General features: G+C 50.1%; 1 protein-coding gene across 3 annotated transcripts; it reads left to right on the forward strand.

The window, feature by feature from the left end:
* Positions 1–6,010: 6,010 nt before the first annotated feature.
* On the forward strand, positions 6,011–14,686 carry TLCD2 (TLC domain containing 2). Of its 3 annotated transcripts, none has more exons than XM_066363527.1 (5): positions 6,011–6,189; positions 8,189–8,347; positions 13,338–13,420; positions 13,583–13,665; positions 14,240–14,686. In XM_066363527.1, the coding sequence occupies exons 3-5, from the start codon at positions 13,357–13,359 to the stop codon at positions 14,684–14,686; spliced, it is 594 nt and encodes a 197-aa protein (XP_066219624.1). In that variant the 5' UTR covers positions 6,011–6,189; positions 8,189–8,347; positions 13,338–13,356. The 3 variants fall into 3 exon arrangements, 2 of the variants coding, with proteins under 2 accessions (XP_066219624.1, XP_066219625.1); XM_066363528.1 differs by having other exon boundaries at positions 6,011–6,139; XR_010748887.1 differs by lacking the exons at positions 13,338–13,420; positions 13,583–13,665; positions 14,240–14,686 and adding an exon at positions 9,686–11,675.
* Positions 14,687–16,213: the final 1,527 nt, after the last annotated feature.

The raw sequence follows: 16,213 nt of genomic DNA on the forward strand, positions 1-16,213 counted from the left end.
GGAAATATCCCCAAGACTTCCTGTTGCAGATCAGCTCTGCAGTGCCACAGAGCCTGCTTGCAATGGCAGAGCCTTGCAGAAGCCACAGTGGGTGGGGGGAGGGTGCAGCATAGGATAGTGAGTGAAAACCAGATTACTGGCACCAAAATCACATGATTCCTTCAAGGGTCTCAGTTCTGACTCATTGCTGGACAGATAGGCCATTGTCTACAGTGAAACCACTGGCTGTTTTTTGAGGCTCACTTCTAGAAGGAGAGTATAATAGCTTGGTTACAGGTTAGGGGTTCCAAAAAGGCACTTAAAAAAACACTAAAGTCCAAATTAGGGATGAGACAGGAATGTCTTGGCCATGATCTGATTCCATCTGTATCCTCTTTCTTGAAGAGGCAGCTGGAACACTTGATATAGACATCGGTCGTAAGTAATAACTTAAAACTGCCATTTATCAAGCATTAATTAGGATCCAGGCACCATGCTAGGCACCGCACATACTTTGTTTTGTTTAATCCTCACCATAACATTTTTTAAAAAGATTTTTGTATTGATTTTACAGAGAGAAGGGGAGAGGAGTGAGAAGTATCAACTCATTGAGTTGTTTATTGCTTGTTGCTTGTCATATGTGCCTTGATCAGGCAAGCCCAGGGTTTTGAACTGGCGACCTCAGCATTCCAGGTCCAACGCTTTATCTACTGTGCCACTACAGGACAAGCTCACCACACTTTTTTTTTTTTTTTTGTATATGACAGAGAGAGAGAGAGAGAGAGAGAGAGAGAGAGAAAGAGAGGAAGAGAAAGAGATGAGAAGCATCAACTTGTAGTTGTGTCACTTCAATTGTTCATTGATAGCTTCTTATACGTTTCTTGACGGGGGCTCCAGTTGAGCCAGTAACTTTGGGCTTCAAGCCAGCAACCTTTGGGCTCAAACCAGAGACCATGGGATCATGTCGATGATCCCACGCTCAAGCCGGGTGAGCGCATGCTCAAGCCAGCGACCTTGGGACCTGGGACCTCAGCATCCCAGGTTGACGTTCTATCCACTGCACCACCACCAGTCAGGCACACCACTACCTTTTTTTTTTTTTTTTTTTATAGAGATAGAGAGTCAGAGAGAGGGATAGACAGGGACAGACAGACAGGAACGAAGAGAGATGAGAAGCAACAATCATCAGTTTTTCGTTGCGACACCTTAGTTGTTCATTGATTGCTTTCTCATATGTGCCTTGACCGCGGGCCTTCAGCAGACCGAGTAACCCCTTGCTCGAGCCAGTGACCTTGGGTCCAAGCTGGTGAGCTTTTGTTCAAACCAGATGAGCCCGCGCTCAAGCTGGCGACCTGGATCGTCCACATCCCAGTCCGACGCTCTATCCACTGCGCCACTTCCTGGTCAGGCACCACCACCACATTTTTATGAAGGAATTTTTATACCCATTTTAGGATGAGGAAAATGACTACTTTAAGTAACTTGCCCAAGGTCTCATAGCTAAGAAGTGGTAGAGCCAAGATTAAAATTCCGGTCTATCTTTTTCTAAAACCAGTGTTCTCTGTGCTCTTTGGCCATTGCACTGTTGTTTTTTCTAGCTGGGAAATTAGCTGTTCCTTGACAATCAATCTCGCATCCCCAACTTTGGTCTGAGTACCTGAGACTAGAGGATGGGTTTTGATGGTCAGAAGGTAGTGCCTGCTTCTTAGTTCCAATAAAATTGGGTCCACCCTGTCTTTGCTCTGGTCTCAGTATCCCTAGACTGCGCAGGCACTACTTTTTCTTTCTGCAAGTCTGTGTGTGCCTTGCCCTCTAGTGGTTTTGGCTTGCAATGCAACAAATGACCTTCAGTGTAACTAACCTTACTCAGAATTCTTTTTTATTTTAATTATTCCATAAGATTTTTCCTTTTAATTTTCACTTAAGATATGTCTTTTCAATTCCAGAATATAGAATGGAATATCCAAAACATTTGGAGGTAGCTCAGATTCTAAAATAAATGGAACTGTTCTAGTAATACTCTGAATCTGCCAAACAGTGCAAAGAACTGGTTAGATTTTTTTTAAATTTTATTATTGATTAATTTTAGAGAGAAAGGAAGGGAGAGAGAAAAAGAGAAACATTGATTTGTTGTCCCACTTATTTATGCATTTATTGGTTGATTCTTGTATGTGCCCTGATTGGGGATCAAACCTGCAACCTTGGTGTATCTAACCAACTGAACTACTCGGCTACGTAAACTGGATAGGATTAATGAGTTGTACAGGGCTGGATCAACTTTGGCTGCCAAGAGATGGAATCCAATCAGAATTCTTTCCTTCCCTTGAATGAGAAAGTCCTTGCAATGGTAGGCACTGGTGCACTAAGACTTTTGGGGCAATGACACCTCTAATCTGGGCCCTAAAACAATGGTTTTCAAACTTCATGATGTATTTATGACTCAGTAGTCTCAGATGAGACCCAGGAATCTGAATTTTTTACACGCACTCCAAGAATTCTAATGCAGGCAATCTGTGGACCACATCTTGAGATATAATGCTCTGTAGCAGATTTATTCCCCAATTTCCCTTGAATAGCAACCAAAGCACCCTTGAGTTTGGGGGAATCTGGGACCGAATTAGCCACTCCCCTTTGCCAACCTCAATATTGAGTTTCCGGGAGGTCATGGCTCGGATAGTCAGGGAGGCAGGTGGCAGCTGCCTTGGCAGTCAGCCCATGCTGAGTTAGGCTAGCCTTTGCTGATCTGGCAGGGAGAAAAGTGAAGGAAGCTAATTTTTAGTGTACCAACTGTGGGCCAGTGGGTCTGGTACTGTGCTAAGTATTTTCAAACATAATCTTCCCCCCACCCCGAAGTTGGAAACGGGGAGAGACAGTCAGACTCCCGCATGCGCCCAACCGGGATCCACCCAGCACGCCCACCAGGGGGCGACGCTCTGCCCACCAGGGTCGCTCTGTTGCGACCAGAGCCACTCTAGCGCCTGGGGCAGAGGCCAAGGAGCCATTCCCAGCGCCAGGGCCATCTTTGCTCCAATGGAGCCTCAGCTGTGGGAGGGGAAGAGAGAGACAGAGAGGAAGGAGAGGGGGAGGGGTGGAGAAGCAGATGGGCGCTTCTCCTGTGTGCCCTGGCCGGGAATCGAACCCGGGACTTCTGCACGCCAGGCCGACGCTCTACCACTGAGCCAACCGGCCAGGGCCCAAACATAATCTTTTTTTAATCTCTACCGTAAACCATGAATTTATCATTCACTCAATTTAGTGGATAAGGAAATTGAGGCTCACTCAGTATGAGGTTAAGTATATTCATCAAGCTCAGAGCTGGTAAGAATGAGAGATTGAATACAAGTTTGTCTAACAGCAGTTCTCAACTGGGGACAATTTGAGCCCCCAGGGACTCTTTGACAATGTCTGGAGACACTTTGGTTGTCACGGGAAGGGGGCAGGTTGTGTTGCTAACGGAATCTAGTGGGCCAAGGATACTGGCCTCCACAGTTCAGCCCACAACAAGAAATTATCCAATCCAAAGGGTCGATAGTGCTAAGGTTGAGAAACCCTGGACTCAAAGCCTGTGCTTTTGCCTTAGAGTGGGGGAAGAAGACTTAACAGAACAAAACAGAGAGAAGAGCCTACCACAAGGACCTTTGGTGAGAAGGGGATGGGGACTTCTATGCTAAGGATAATGGGAATGGGTCAGCTGGTAAGATTTCTCTTCCTTCTAAGCTTGGCCAGGGCCCTGATCAGTTTCTCCCAACCTTGCCAAGTCAGTCCTGGGACTTCACCCTAAGCTTGTCCTGGAATGACCTTGACTCTCAGCTCAGGGCTGGGACAAAATATTTACTTGGGTCTTCCTGCAGGACTTCCCAGCCAAAGTCTCTGGTTCCTGGGGCCAGTGCATTCCACCTGCAGCCCTGGGAAGCTCCACATTAGCTTCCTTGCTATGGAAGGTAAAAATGTAAAAACTGAAGCAGTCAAGGTCCAGGTAGTGTCCAAGAACAGTTAGAAGTGGAGTGAATGGGCAAGGCCAGGAGGATCCCCTTAGCAGGTCCCTGTCTGGGGAGGAATAGGCATCCTGAGCAGGCAGTAGGGGTCAGCTGGCCTGGAGAGCAGGGTTCTGACATTGAGGAGGCTTGCTTTCCACAGCCGTTCCTCTCCTGTGGGCTGGGGAAAGTCCACAGCTTCACTGGATGTTCCCCAGTATCCATCCCTCGAGCTGCCACACACCCATCCAGCCTCCATTCTGGGCCTCCCCAATACTGGCCTCCCTTACTAGACCAGGGAGGGTGGGTCTGAACTGACTGTGCTGACAGGAAATACCTCTCGTTCCAAGCTCAGAACCTCTGAAGAACTAACCAGCAGATTGCGGGAAGGAAGGCAGGCAGATGCTGACAGTCGTGATGTGAGAAAAAGGGTAAAGAACATACAAGCAGGTCTCCCTTATTTGGGGTTCCATCTCCTTCTTTCCCTCCCGCTATGGTGGGGGAGGAAGGGGGGGAGGAGGGAATAAGCGATGGAGTAGAGCAAGCCAAGAGGATGTGGTAACAGCTGATTCGTCCCCTGAGGTCACACTTTCCAACAATCAGCTGTTACTGGGGTGCAAGGCAGGAAGTTTCCTTAAAGGCACAATGTTCTGAACACAAGTTCAGAATTCTGGAGCTCTTAGCAATCACTTGGCAGAGACCATACTTAATACAGAAGGAACTATCTCACACTCCAGGCTAATCCTTCCAGCTCTGTTACCCTCACCCCCAATTTGGCGCTTATGAAAAAGTCCTGGATCCTTATCTACATGTTACTGTTCAGCTGGGTAGGAGGGAAGGCAGACGAGTGATGAGGTGGGGTGGGTCCCAAACTTGCCCCTTATAAATAAGCAGTTCAGCAACTTTTGCCAAGTCACTGGGTTTCTTTCAGTTTTTGCCCATCCCTGCCCCTCTAAACCCTGGAGCAGCATCCTCATTGGTCTCTATCTTTGAAATCTCTTCCCTAAGTAGGCCTAAATCCGTGGAAAGCTTCTGGTGGACGGTACAGTATGGGGGTATTAAAACTGAGGATGTCAACCAGTTGTACTTTGACATAGCTCATACCTTAGTTTCTCACCACAAGTCTCCTCTACCCTCAGGTGAAGGAGAATAAAATCACTTTATTGAGGACCTTCAGAGTAGGGCCAAAGGGCTGGGAGGACAATAAGATTCTACATCCTCGGCCCGACCGGTATCTCCCCATCTTCACAGCCGCGGAAAAGTGTATATTGATCTTTTGTTAGGGAGCGGCTCTCTTCCGGCGACTGGGACAAGACATCTCCAAGAAGTCTCCTGATCAGGAAGCCTTCCCCCTCATCCCCCCTCCCCAGGGGTGGCCTAGATCTCTCCAGTACAAGCTGGGGTTTGACGAGGTGGGCAGTCTTCCTACCCCAGTAGCCCTCGGGACTTCCCATCCAGTGGAAGATTCTGCTGCCCTGGGGGCTGATTTCCACCTCCAGCTCTGATCACTCCTGTTGCTTTGCCTGCTTCTCTTTTCCTTAGATAGCCTCCCGCAAAGGTCAGCGATTTCGTTTTGGGGTTGTCAAAAAGAAGCACTCACGGCTTCAAAAAGGAAGGGCTATAGCCCTTTAAGGACCTCGCTGGGATGAATTCAGAGATGAGTTTAAAAATGCCAACTCACAGAGCGCTCTGGATTCTGGGAATGAGGTGTACTATCCAGAACTACATTGACCAGTATGCACTACAAACACACACGCCTTTACTTCTTTCTGCTCTTTCGGACTCTGGTTTGACGTAGCACTCTTCAAAGCAAGTAACCTAGGCAGAGGACTGAGCCACACTTTTTCACCTATTGGCCATCTGTGAATAGGTGGGTGTGGCTTAGTGCAACTCTACTAGGCAAAAGGGTGGCCTCCTTGCCAATCAGAGCTAAGACAGGCGGGAGAGGCGGGACCAGGGAGAAGGGCTGGCGCCCCTATGTGGGTGTGGTTACGTTGCCCACCAGTAGGCGGTGATTGGCCCAGGGCGGTGCAATCGCAACTTGTGCGTCACGACGCCGCCAGCTGATCGGAGACTGGAGCCGGTGTGTGCTGGCGGCTGAGAAGAGAGCGCCGCGGGCCTTGGGGAACGGACGTACAGATTTGCTCCGCTACCCTCAACACCCCCACACACACACCCAGCACCAGGTGGATGTGAGCTGGGGTCCTGGACGCACAGAGGAGAACCGTGCTTTCGGGTAATGGGGACAAGTAGGGTTCTGGCGGCCACACCCTGCCCTTCCGGGGGAGGGGAGAGGGGGCGGCGGAGACTGGGGCGCTCTGGGGTAGAGGGGCCTGGACTGGCTGGAATAGTGTGTCAAGGTTTTAAAGAAGAGTCCGGACAGCAGTCGTGGCAGAAGGTCTCGCGGAGTAGCTGGGAGGAAGGTGAGGGGCTAGAGAGCTGGGGGCGGCTAACCTCGACGCCCTCTGGTCCGAGGATACGGGAGCCCGGCACCTAGGCTTGGGAGGATTTGGATCGGACGGGTAGCGGTAGAAGTGCTTTGCCGCTACCGGCACTCACTGAGGCAGGGCCAGCTGAGTGCCCTGGCAGAGAAGGGGTCTCTGGGAGGGCCGGCTCCTCCTCTCATTCCCCCCAGGGGTTGTTATGTAAGGGGGGAGGGAAGACGAGTAGGGGGCGGCGGTGCCGGGGCCTTATGCAACCCAAAGGTTTAGGGTTTCACTGCGGTTGGTGGGGGGAGCGGACACGAGGAGGGCCTGGAAACTCTACCCCCCACCCCAGCCTCACTAGCCGTCTTGGGCCTAGAGAAGGTCACCTCTGCACCTCCCCCCAGCCTGTCCGGTTGTGGGGGCCCTACTCCAGGCCTGGCCCCGACCGCCTGGGAAACCGGCTGGCTGGGTGGGGCACCTGGGTTAGTCATCACTGGGCTCCCTCTCTCCCCACCTCTCGGCCAACTCTTGGCCCCTCCCCGTGGCCTCGGGCTAGGCTATCGCCCCCACCTCCCTCCGGCCCTAGTTCCAGCCTCCAACTCTTTTGGCCTGTCATCCTGCCTGTCAGACTGGGCTGGAAGCTGTTAGGGTGCCAGAAGGTTGATGGAGCAGCTGGTCAGAGGGTCAGTGCCCTGGACCCACCCCGCCCTGCAGCCAAGGGCACCTGCTTGGCACAGACTGTCAGCAGCCGCTAAGTCCTATGGGTTGACCAGAGCCGGCTCTTACTGAAGGGAATGGGAAGGAGTTGGGGACCGGTCACCTGAGGGAAGGAAGGTACCTCAAAGTTTATGCCTCCCAAGAGGGTTTTGTCATTTGAAAGCCTCCGACCCCCACCCTAATCTTTCCTATCCTCTGAGTATAGAAATCTCAAGGCAAGACCACCTTGGCCCCTTCCATTGGCATGGGCAATACCTTGGGTTGAGTGTCAGCACAAACCCGCCCTCCCCAGCTTACAGCCCCCAAGCCTGCCACGCCCCCAGCCCCCTCCCTGGGCCATGCTGCAGGGCCCAGCTTTTCCTGCTGATTCATGCGTTGGAACTGTGGGGGCGGGGCTTGGAACTTGGAACAAAGTTCAGACATGGAGGGGCCGGCAGACAGCCTGGAATTCATACCAGATGTACCCGGAATGCGCAAGCGGAATGCCTGGCATTTGAAAGTCCTGGGGAGGCTGCCCAATATCCCTGCCTAATCTCCTTCCCCTCCAGCCTTTGGTCCCTTGTCCTCTCCTCACAGTCCCAGGAGCCTCTGCTGACCTTCCAAAGTCTAGACCCTCCTCCCTTCCTCACTCTTCCCCAGATCCAGGCCCCCAAAACTCTTCCAGCTGAATACTCCCTGGGAACAAGTCAGTTGGGATTGATCACTGAACTCAGATTTCTGGACCTGAGAGATATAGCTTCTCACCTAGTACCTGGATGGTGGGTGGGGTGTGTCTGGGGTCCCAGATCCTGCCTTTTCTGCATGCTGAGTAGGCTGTCCCCACCCTCTGCATGGGTAGTGGGGGGGGGGGTAAGGGGGATGAGAGCAGGTCTGGGTTTCTACAGCTTCAGCTCTGGAAGAGGAGCAAGGGAAGTATGTTTAAAGCTACCTCTTCTCACGGAAGTTAGCTTCTTCAGGCCCAGGTCAGAGCCAAGAGCCCTTCTTTAGGAGATTGAGTGTCTGCTGGGGCTGGGTTTGGATGGCCAGTGGGACAGTGTTCCTGTGACGTGGCCCTGCTCAGGTCTTACCCATCTTTCTTCCCTTTGCCTTTAGGTTCCTGTTCCTCCCACACTTTCACCTGGCTGAGCCGCAGTAGTTCTTCAGTGGCAAGCTTTATGTCCTGACCCAGCTAAAGCTGCCAGTTGAAGAACTGTTGCCCTCTGCCCCTGGCTTCAAGGAGGAGAAGGAGCTGCTTTCCTCTTCATCCGGAAGGTGACAACTGGGGCTGGGAAGGTCTGAACAGCAGGGGTGATGATACCTTTCAGAAAAGGAAACCCTGTTCATTTGGAGAGCCTTCACCCATTGGTACAGCAAGAGAACAATTTTAGATTAGAGATCCTGACTGAATCAGGGAATAGATGGGTCTGACTACCCAAGGTTAGTCAGGCTTTGTGTGACAATGGGGAGGAGTGGAGCAAAGAAAACCCTGTCTATCCCTTTACCCAGATGTCTTTCTTGACCCTCCTTCCTTATCCCTCCCTCTTTCTACTGGCCTTTTCAGCAAGTGAGGTCCAGAGTAAGCTTCCTCTCAGGGAAAAGATCATATTGAAACTCCCATCTGAGTAATCATGACCCTCCCATGTAATCAAGGCATTTCTTTAGCCCAGATTCTAGATTCAGGGATACTTACCTATATGTGGGACCCTTAAACCTCCTGTCTCTGCTTCTCCACAACTGGGTCCCATCCATATAGGGGTACAAATTGGTACAATCTTCCTGGATATAAGTTTGGTAATACATATCAAACATATTACCTACCTGTGAGATAGGAAAATCACCCAGTTGAGTATGCTTAAGGGAATCAGAAGCCCATTTGTGCAGACTCAGCTTGGGGTGGGAACAAAACAGCTTTTCACTTAAGCTATTGCTCCTTCCCACTCCCTGACCATAATAACCCCAGGAGCTGGGGGTGAGAATAGAAGGTTGGCGGGTTAGAGTGGCTAGTAGGAGCTCAATCTCTGCATTGACTTCTTATCTTGCAAAGGTGACCCCAGGAGTCCTCTGCCTCCCCAAACAGGACTGAAGCCCTGATAGGGTTTGAGCTACCACTGCTCTCTCCTCACTTCACTTTCCAGGATAGTGTGAGATTCATCTCAGGCCTGTGCAGACAGGAAATTCTCCCCTCTAACAACCAACAGAACTGAGTTTTAGGACGTGACCCCCTTATGGGGGCATCAGGCAGCATAACCCTGCCACCCTCAGCTTCTGATTCAATCTCACTCTGGCTCAGGCTCTGGTGCGATTCAGCCTTGGCCCAATCTCCCTGTCTAAAGGTAGCCATGTTTATAGGCTGCAGGAAGCTGTTTGTTGTAGTTTGGGAGAGGAGGTGTACAGGTAGCTGAGTTCTATTCCCTGTTTATGAGAAACTGAAAGATTTAGCATAGAGTAGACCATTGAACCCAGCTCTTCTACAGCCTAAGCTGGACGTGTATAGGACTGCAGTAGAAGGGGGTGGGTAGGCTGAGTCCACTCATAGACCTCAACAAAGATCACTCTGTCCCTGGACATTGCTTCCATCCTTTCTTCCCCTCCTTGCTTCACTGGCCACAGTGGTTCTCTCCAGCCCTGGGTACGTGGCTCTGTCGTCCTCACCTATCTTGGATCAGAGATGAGGAAGAGCAGCCTGAGAACACAGAAGCAGGCTGAGGACCCATGAAGGACGAGGCCTGGAGAGCACAGGGACCTGTTTGGGCACCTTGCAGAGGGGGCCCATAAAGGCCAGGAGCACCCCAAGAAGAGGGAGGGAAGCCAGCCTACAGCAAGGACAAGCTTCTTCAGTCTTTTCGCCTTTTACAGAGATGTGGAACCATATTAAAGTGTCCTGTGGCTTCATCCTCCTACTTCTACCTCTCCTCCACCCTGTAATTTTTTATATAAGCAGCTTCAAGGAACAACAGCCAGCTGTGAAAGGACATATACAGGAAATTCATAAAAGAAATTCAAATAGTTGAACCATGGGGGGAATAATTGTGCTTTATTAGTAATTAAAGAGAAGCAAATATAGCTACAAGCATTTTCCCATAGTAAGCTATAACAGAAAAAAAATAAGACCCAGTTGTTGGCAAAGGAATACTAAAATAACACTCCCATTCATATAGGGGTACAAATTGGTACAACCTTCCTGGATGTAAGTTTGGTAATACATATCAAACATATTACCAGGGACTTTGACCTGGTAATTCTACATTTGGAGTTTATCCTAAGAAAATAATTAAAGATTTAGATATAAGATGTTCATCCAAGCATTACAATAGAGAAGAATGGGAAGCAACTATCTGATTGGGAGTTCATTTCTGCTGTAATGAAAATTCATGAGTAATGTGCAGCCATTAAAAGTCATGTAGAAGAATGACTGGAAAGAAAAATGCTCTTTGAATATTAAAAAGGTTATAAAAATAGTTTATATCATGTGGTCTTAATTTTGTTTTTTTTTGTTTTTTTTTACAGGGACAGAGAGAGAGTCAGATAGAGGGATAGATAGGGACAGACAGACAGGAACGGAGAGAGATGAGAAGCATCAATCATCAGTTTTTCGTTGCGACACCGTAGTTGTTCATTAATTGCTTTCTCATATGTGCCATGACCACGGGCCTTCAGCAGACTGAGTAACCCCCCACTCGAGCCAGTGACCTTGGGTCCAAGCTGGTGAGCTCTTTTGCTCAAGTCAGATGAGCCCATGCTCAAGCCGGCTATCCTGGGGTCTCGAAACTGGGTCCTTCCGCATCCCAGTCTGATGCTCTATCCGCTGCGCCACTGCCTAGTCAGGCTTAATTTTGTTTTTTAAGGTATAAGTATATACTCGCATACCTACATAAAACAGATAAATACTGAGGACAGGCCCTGGTGACGTAGCTCAGCTGGTTAGAGTGTTGTTCTGAAACAGCAAATATCAAGGTTGTGAGTTTGATCCCCAGTCAGAGCACATATGTGAAGTGACCAATGAATGCACTAAGACAAGTGAACACAAATGAATGTCTCCCTCCCTCCCTCCCTCTTTCCCTTAGCCTTCCTCTCTCTGTCTCTTTAAAATCCATTTTCTTTTTTTTTTTTGTGACAGAGACAGAGGGAGACAGAGAGAGGGACAGATAGACTGGAAGGGAGAGAGATAGATGAGAAGCATCAATTCTTTGTTGCAGCATCTTAGTTTCTCAGTGATTGCTTTCTCATATGTGCCTTGATGGGGGGGGGCTACAGCAGACCGAGAGACCCCTTGCTTAAGCCAGCGACCTTGGGTTTAAGCTGGTGAGCCTTGCTCAAACCAGATAAGCCCGCGCTCAGACTGGTGACCTTGGGGTTTCAAACCTGGGACCTCCGCATCCCAGTCCCACGCTCTATCCACTGTGCCACCGCCTGGTCAGGCTAAAATCAATTTTTACAAATGTAAAGGAAAAAAAAAGACTGAGGACAGACACCAAAGTGTTAATAATAGTGGTTATCTTTTTATGGTGGGATATGGTAATTGTAATTTTCCTCTTCAATTTTTTTCTGTAATTTACAAATTCGCTACATTAATTGTATATGGCTTTCATGTAACAAATAAAATTTAAAAGAATCAGTGTAATTTGTTTTAAAATGTTTGGAGAAGTGGGTGTAGAATGAAGGGATGCCCCTAGTCCCTTGGACTTACTGGGATTTTTTGGACAAAGTGGGTTGTGAGAGTGGGGGAGCACCTATTGGTTTATGAGTTTCATTCTTTGGGAGTAGCTGGAATCTGTGTCCTCCATGTACGGGAGATGGCTCTCTGAATTTCTGGTTGGCAACCAGCTCAAGGTATGGAGTGGAGTTAGACTGAAGGAAAACAGTAAAACCTATCACTCTTCAGGAAATAGGGGTCGGGGGCAAGATTTTCCTCTCCAAGCTGAAAGGTTCTGGAATCCTAACAAGTCCTGCTGAAAGCATGATGGGTCTTTGCTTTTTCATTTCGATTTTGCCCCAACCTTGAGATGACTCACTCAGCTCTCCTGGCCTCAGATATAAAGAGATATTCCATCCACCCAAAAGGCACTACCCTCGGTGGAGGGGTACTTTTGAAGAGTATAGTGCTGAATGGTTCCCTTTGCCTCCCCTTCGTAATGAGGCTCTTCTGTAGGGCACCCATAAAAAGTTGGGGGAGAGATCCCCAGTGGGTCGCCTCTCCGCCTCTCTCCAAAGTGGGAGCTGTTGTTCTGTTTGAAAGGTAGTATGTAAGGGGCAGGATTCCTGGAATTTTATGGTTACCTCGGGGGTAGGAGGGGTGCCCTCTCTCCCACAACTGAGTCGGAGGAGGGTTGTGGAGCAGTGTGGTGTCGAGATTTAAGCACGTGGGTTGGGTTTGCCCTGGCCTCGAACTGCAGGGCCGTGTGGGTGGTGTGGGAGGCCTGACCAGGTGAGATATTAGAGTAGGGGAACGAGGTGAAAGTTAGTGGGGCGGGTCCTCCAGGAGTATCAAGTGAGATTAGTGACCTATTTCTGGAACTCCGAAGACTTCAGGACACAGGGAGTAGGGGAAGACCACTATCTACATACTCGAAGTCGCCCCTGAGCTTGGCCGCGCTGCCGGTAACCCGGGAGCCCCTAACCCGAGGTCCATCGCTCCGGCGGGACGTGATAGGTTGCCTCGGCTCCAGGGGCGGTGGCCTCACAGCTGCTCCAATCACCGCCCAGCTGAGAGATACTGGACTAGCCCTGGAAAAGTTACCGCAGATTGAAAAGACCCGGCAGGCAAAGGAGCCCAGAGATCCAGCCCTGCTGGCACCAGGGTTCACGGTTTCTGGAGCCGGCGTTGAATGGGTCGGGGCTGAGTGCACAGGAGCCGAAGGAACTGATCCAGACCTAGCCCGCCTGCCACGCTATGGCGCTCTCGGGGCTCCTCGTGACCGGTGCCTCCTTCGCCGCCTTCCGGGGGATGCACTGGGGGCTGCAGCTGCTGCCCACGCCCAGATCTGCCGCTCAAGACCTTTGGAAGTGGCGAAACATCTGTGTCTCACTGGTGCACAGCCTGCTCACCGGGGCCGGGGCACTGCTCGGGTGCGGGGCTTAAAGGTTCGGGAGGTACCTGGGTGAGGGTGAGGGATGGAAAACTAGCATTAAAGACCCGGCGGGCACCTTTAAAATTGATGCTAAATCTTGAGAGTCAGACTGGGATGCGTAGGCAGGCGTGCCCGACAGAAGAATGGGATCTGGGTCGGCACGACGGTGACCATGGGTCCCCCACCTCCTCTAGGCTGTTGCTGCACCCTCAGATGGCCACTGACCCCATACATGGCCATCCGCCCTGGGCCTTGGTGCTAGTGGCTGTATCTGTGGGTGAGTCTGCAGGGAAGGTGGGGAACAAGCTTCCAAAGGTGATTCCAGGTCCTCTTCTGTCAGCTTTACTGAGGGAAAGTAAAGAACTGGAAAAGTAAGGGCTGGAGATTGCGCCAGCTTGGAGGACGTCTAATGTGTCGCCCCTCACCACCCCCCACACAGGTTATTTCCTGGCTGATGGAGCTGACATGCTGTGGAATCAGACCTTGGGCCAGGCCTGGGACCTTCTCTGTCACCATTTGGTGGTGAGACTCAGGGAGAGGCGAGACCAGAAGGGAGGTGTGCCCCAGACTGGGAACCCCAATCTCTCATCAACTTTATGTCCTATGACTTCTCAGAGAGTCTCTAACACCCTCTGCCCTCCAGGCTTGATCCTCCCAACCTTGGGCTGAATTGAGGGAAGGGGATTGATGTTGGCCACAGCTGAGAGTCTAAGCACTGCCTTAGGAGCTTGGGTTCCTACAGGTGTCCTGTTGATTGCAGAAACATTGACTATGAAGCTTTTTTGAGAAGGGGAAGCCCAGTATTGGGAGTGAGGATGGGGCATGAAAGTCCAGGAATGGGAATTAGGGGAGTACTGTGCCGATGCTGCAGCCCCAGGGAAGACAGCCTCTGGGCCAAGGCTGCTTCCATCTTAGGGAAAGACTGTTTCAAAGCCATTCAAGCTCCTAACATATGGGTAAGCATAAAGGTTGGGTGTTTTGGGGGGAGGGAGTGCCAGAAAATGTTTGGGAGCCCCTCTCTTAAGAACTGGGATATTGGAACATGATGGGTGGTAAGTCATGGAAGGTCCTCTAACCTTTAATCCTGGCTCCCCAGGTAGTGAGCTGCCTCAGCACTGCCATTCTGTCTGGCCACTATGTGGGCTTCTCTATGGTGTCTCTGCTCCTGGAGCTGAACTCTGCCTGCCTGCACCTAAGAAAATTGCTGCTGCTTTCTCACCAGGCCCCATCCTTGGGCTTCAGTGTGGCCAGCTGGGCCACCCTGGCCACCCTGGCCCTCTTCCGCCTGGTACCACTAGGGTGGATGAGTCTATGGTTGATCCAACAGCACCATCAGGTGCCTCCTGCTCTGGTTGTCCTTGGTGGAACTGGGCTGGCCACTGTGGGAGCCATGAGCATCACACTGGGCGTTCGCATTTTGATCAGTGATGTCCTGCGGTCTCGACCTCATTCATCCATCCTGCACAAGAAAACCAGGGACATCAGGACATGTGATGGTGAGCCTGTCACCAGGGGTGACTCCTCGATCAGCCAGAAAGACTAAAGAAAAGCCTCAGGTTCCTCTTATGCCAGTCTTGGGAGAAGTACAACTAGCAGTTGGTGGTCTTCAATGCACAGCCCTACATTGGCATAAGGACTGGACTGGGTTTTCAGTATCTCAGTTCCTCTTCCAGCTAATTCACACCCCTCCCCATTTCTAGGATCTGAGAAGAAATGCCAATGTTCACAGGTGGGTAGGAATCTGGGCTATCGTTCACTGAATTACATCATCATATAACTGTCCTTTCCAGAAAACTAATTCAAGAGGTACAGCCAGTGCTATTGATGAAAGGTGGTAGGAGACATGAAACTGAATGTAACTGCCTATAGGAACAGAAACCCTTTGCTTTATTATAGGGACAGATGAGAAAAGGTGAAGTCCTTCTGGGATTAGAGAGAGGTGAGGCCAGAGGGAAGAGAGACCTCACCTATGACCAAATTCTGGCAGGTGGGAGGAGAACACAAGAGGTGCTATCTGGAGCCAGTAATTATGTAGACAGAACAGCTGCCAAGAGACCAAAGAATCTGAGCCAAAGTGATTGCTGCTAATATTTCTGGTTCTCAAAACCTCACCATTATGGCCTGACCTGTGGTGGCGCAGTGGGATAAAGCGTCGACCTGGAACACTGAGGTTGCTGATTCGAAACCTTGGGCTTGCCTGGTCAAGGCACATATGGGAGTTGATGCTTCCTGCTCCTCCCCCTTCTCTCTCTCTCTCTCTCTCTCTCTCTCTCCTCTCTCTAAAAAAATAAATAAAATATTAAAAAAAAAAAACAACACCTCACCATTGTGTTTGCCTGGCTAGGTGGCTCAGTGGATAGAGTATCTTTCCAGCACGCTGAGGTCATGGGTTTGATCCCTGGTCAGGGCACATGTGAGAAGCAACCAATGAGTGCACAACTAAGTGGAACAACGAGTTGATGCTTCCTTCACTCTATCTCCCTCTCCCTTCCTCTCTCTCTCAAATAAGTGGGGGGGAAAAAACCTCACTATTGGCCTGACCAGTGGTGACAGAGTGGATAGAGTGTCAACCTGGACACTGAAGTCCCAGGTTTGAAACCCTAAGGTCGCCAGCTTGAGCACGTGCTCATCCAGCTTGAGTACAGGCTCACCAACTTGAGTGTGTGGTCACCAGCTTAAGCATGGGATCATAGACCTGACCCCATGGTCGCTGGCTTGAAGCCCAAGGTTGCTGGCTTGAGCAAGGGGTCACTGGCTTATCTGCAGCCCCAGGTCAAGGCACATATGAGAACCAAGTAATGAACAACTGAGTGATGCAACTATGAGTTGATGCATCTCATCTCTCTTCCTTCCTGTCTGTCTGTCTGTCTTTCTTTCTATCTTACATGCAAAAACAACAACAAAAAAGAAACCTTCATTATTGCATGTTACTTAACCTTAATCCTACTGTATCTAGCATCTGCCTTTTCAATTTTTTCAGTGTCTCTTGACTTTTTCAAAGAAAATGCATATTTTTAGGGGAATGAACTTGGGGCTAGGCTTCTCTTTTCAGGACAGTGCTGAAGTCCAG

Source organism: Saccopteryx leptura, chromosome 2 (assembly GCF_036850995.1).
Source record: "Saccopteryx leptura isolate mSacLep1 chromosome 2, mSacLep1_pri_phased_curated, whole genome shotgun sequence".
Classification (NCBI taxonomy): domain Eukaryota; kingdom Metazoa; phylum Chordata; class Mammalia; order Chiroptera; family Emballonuridae; genus Saccopteryx; species Saccopteryx leptura.

Bases quoted from the DNA above. Each gene is read 5' to 3' on its own strand.
- TLCD2 (XM_066363527.1), top strand. From the start codon at position 13,357: ATGGCCACTGACCCCATACATGGCCATCCGCCCTGGGCCTTGGTGCTA. The intron at 13,421-13,582 runs GTGAGTCTGCAG...CCCCCCACACAG, and splicing joins GCTAGTGGCTGTATCTGTGG to GTTATTTCCTGGCTGATGGA. The intron at 13,666-14,239 runs GTGAGACTCAGG...CTGGCTCCCCAG, and splicing joins TTCTCTGTCACCATTTGGTG to GTAGTGAGCTGCCTCAGCAC.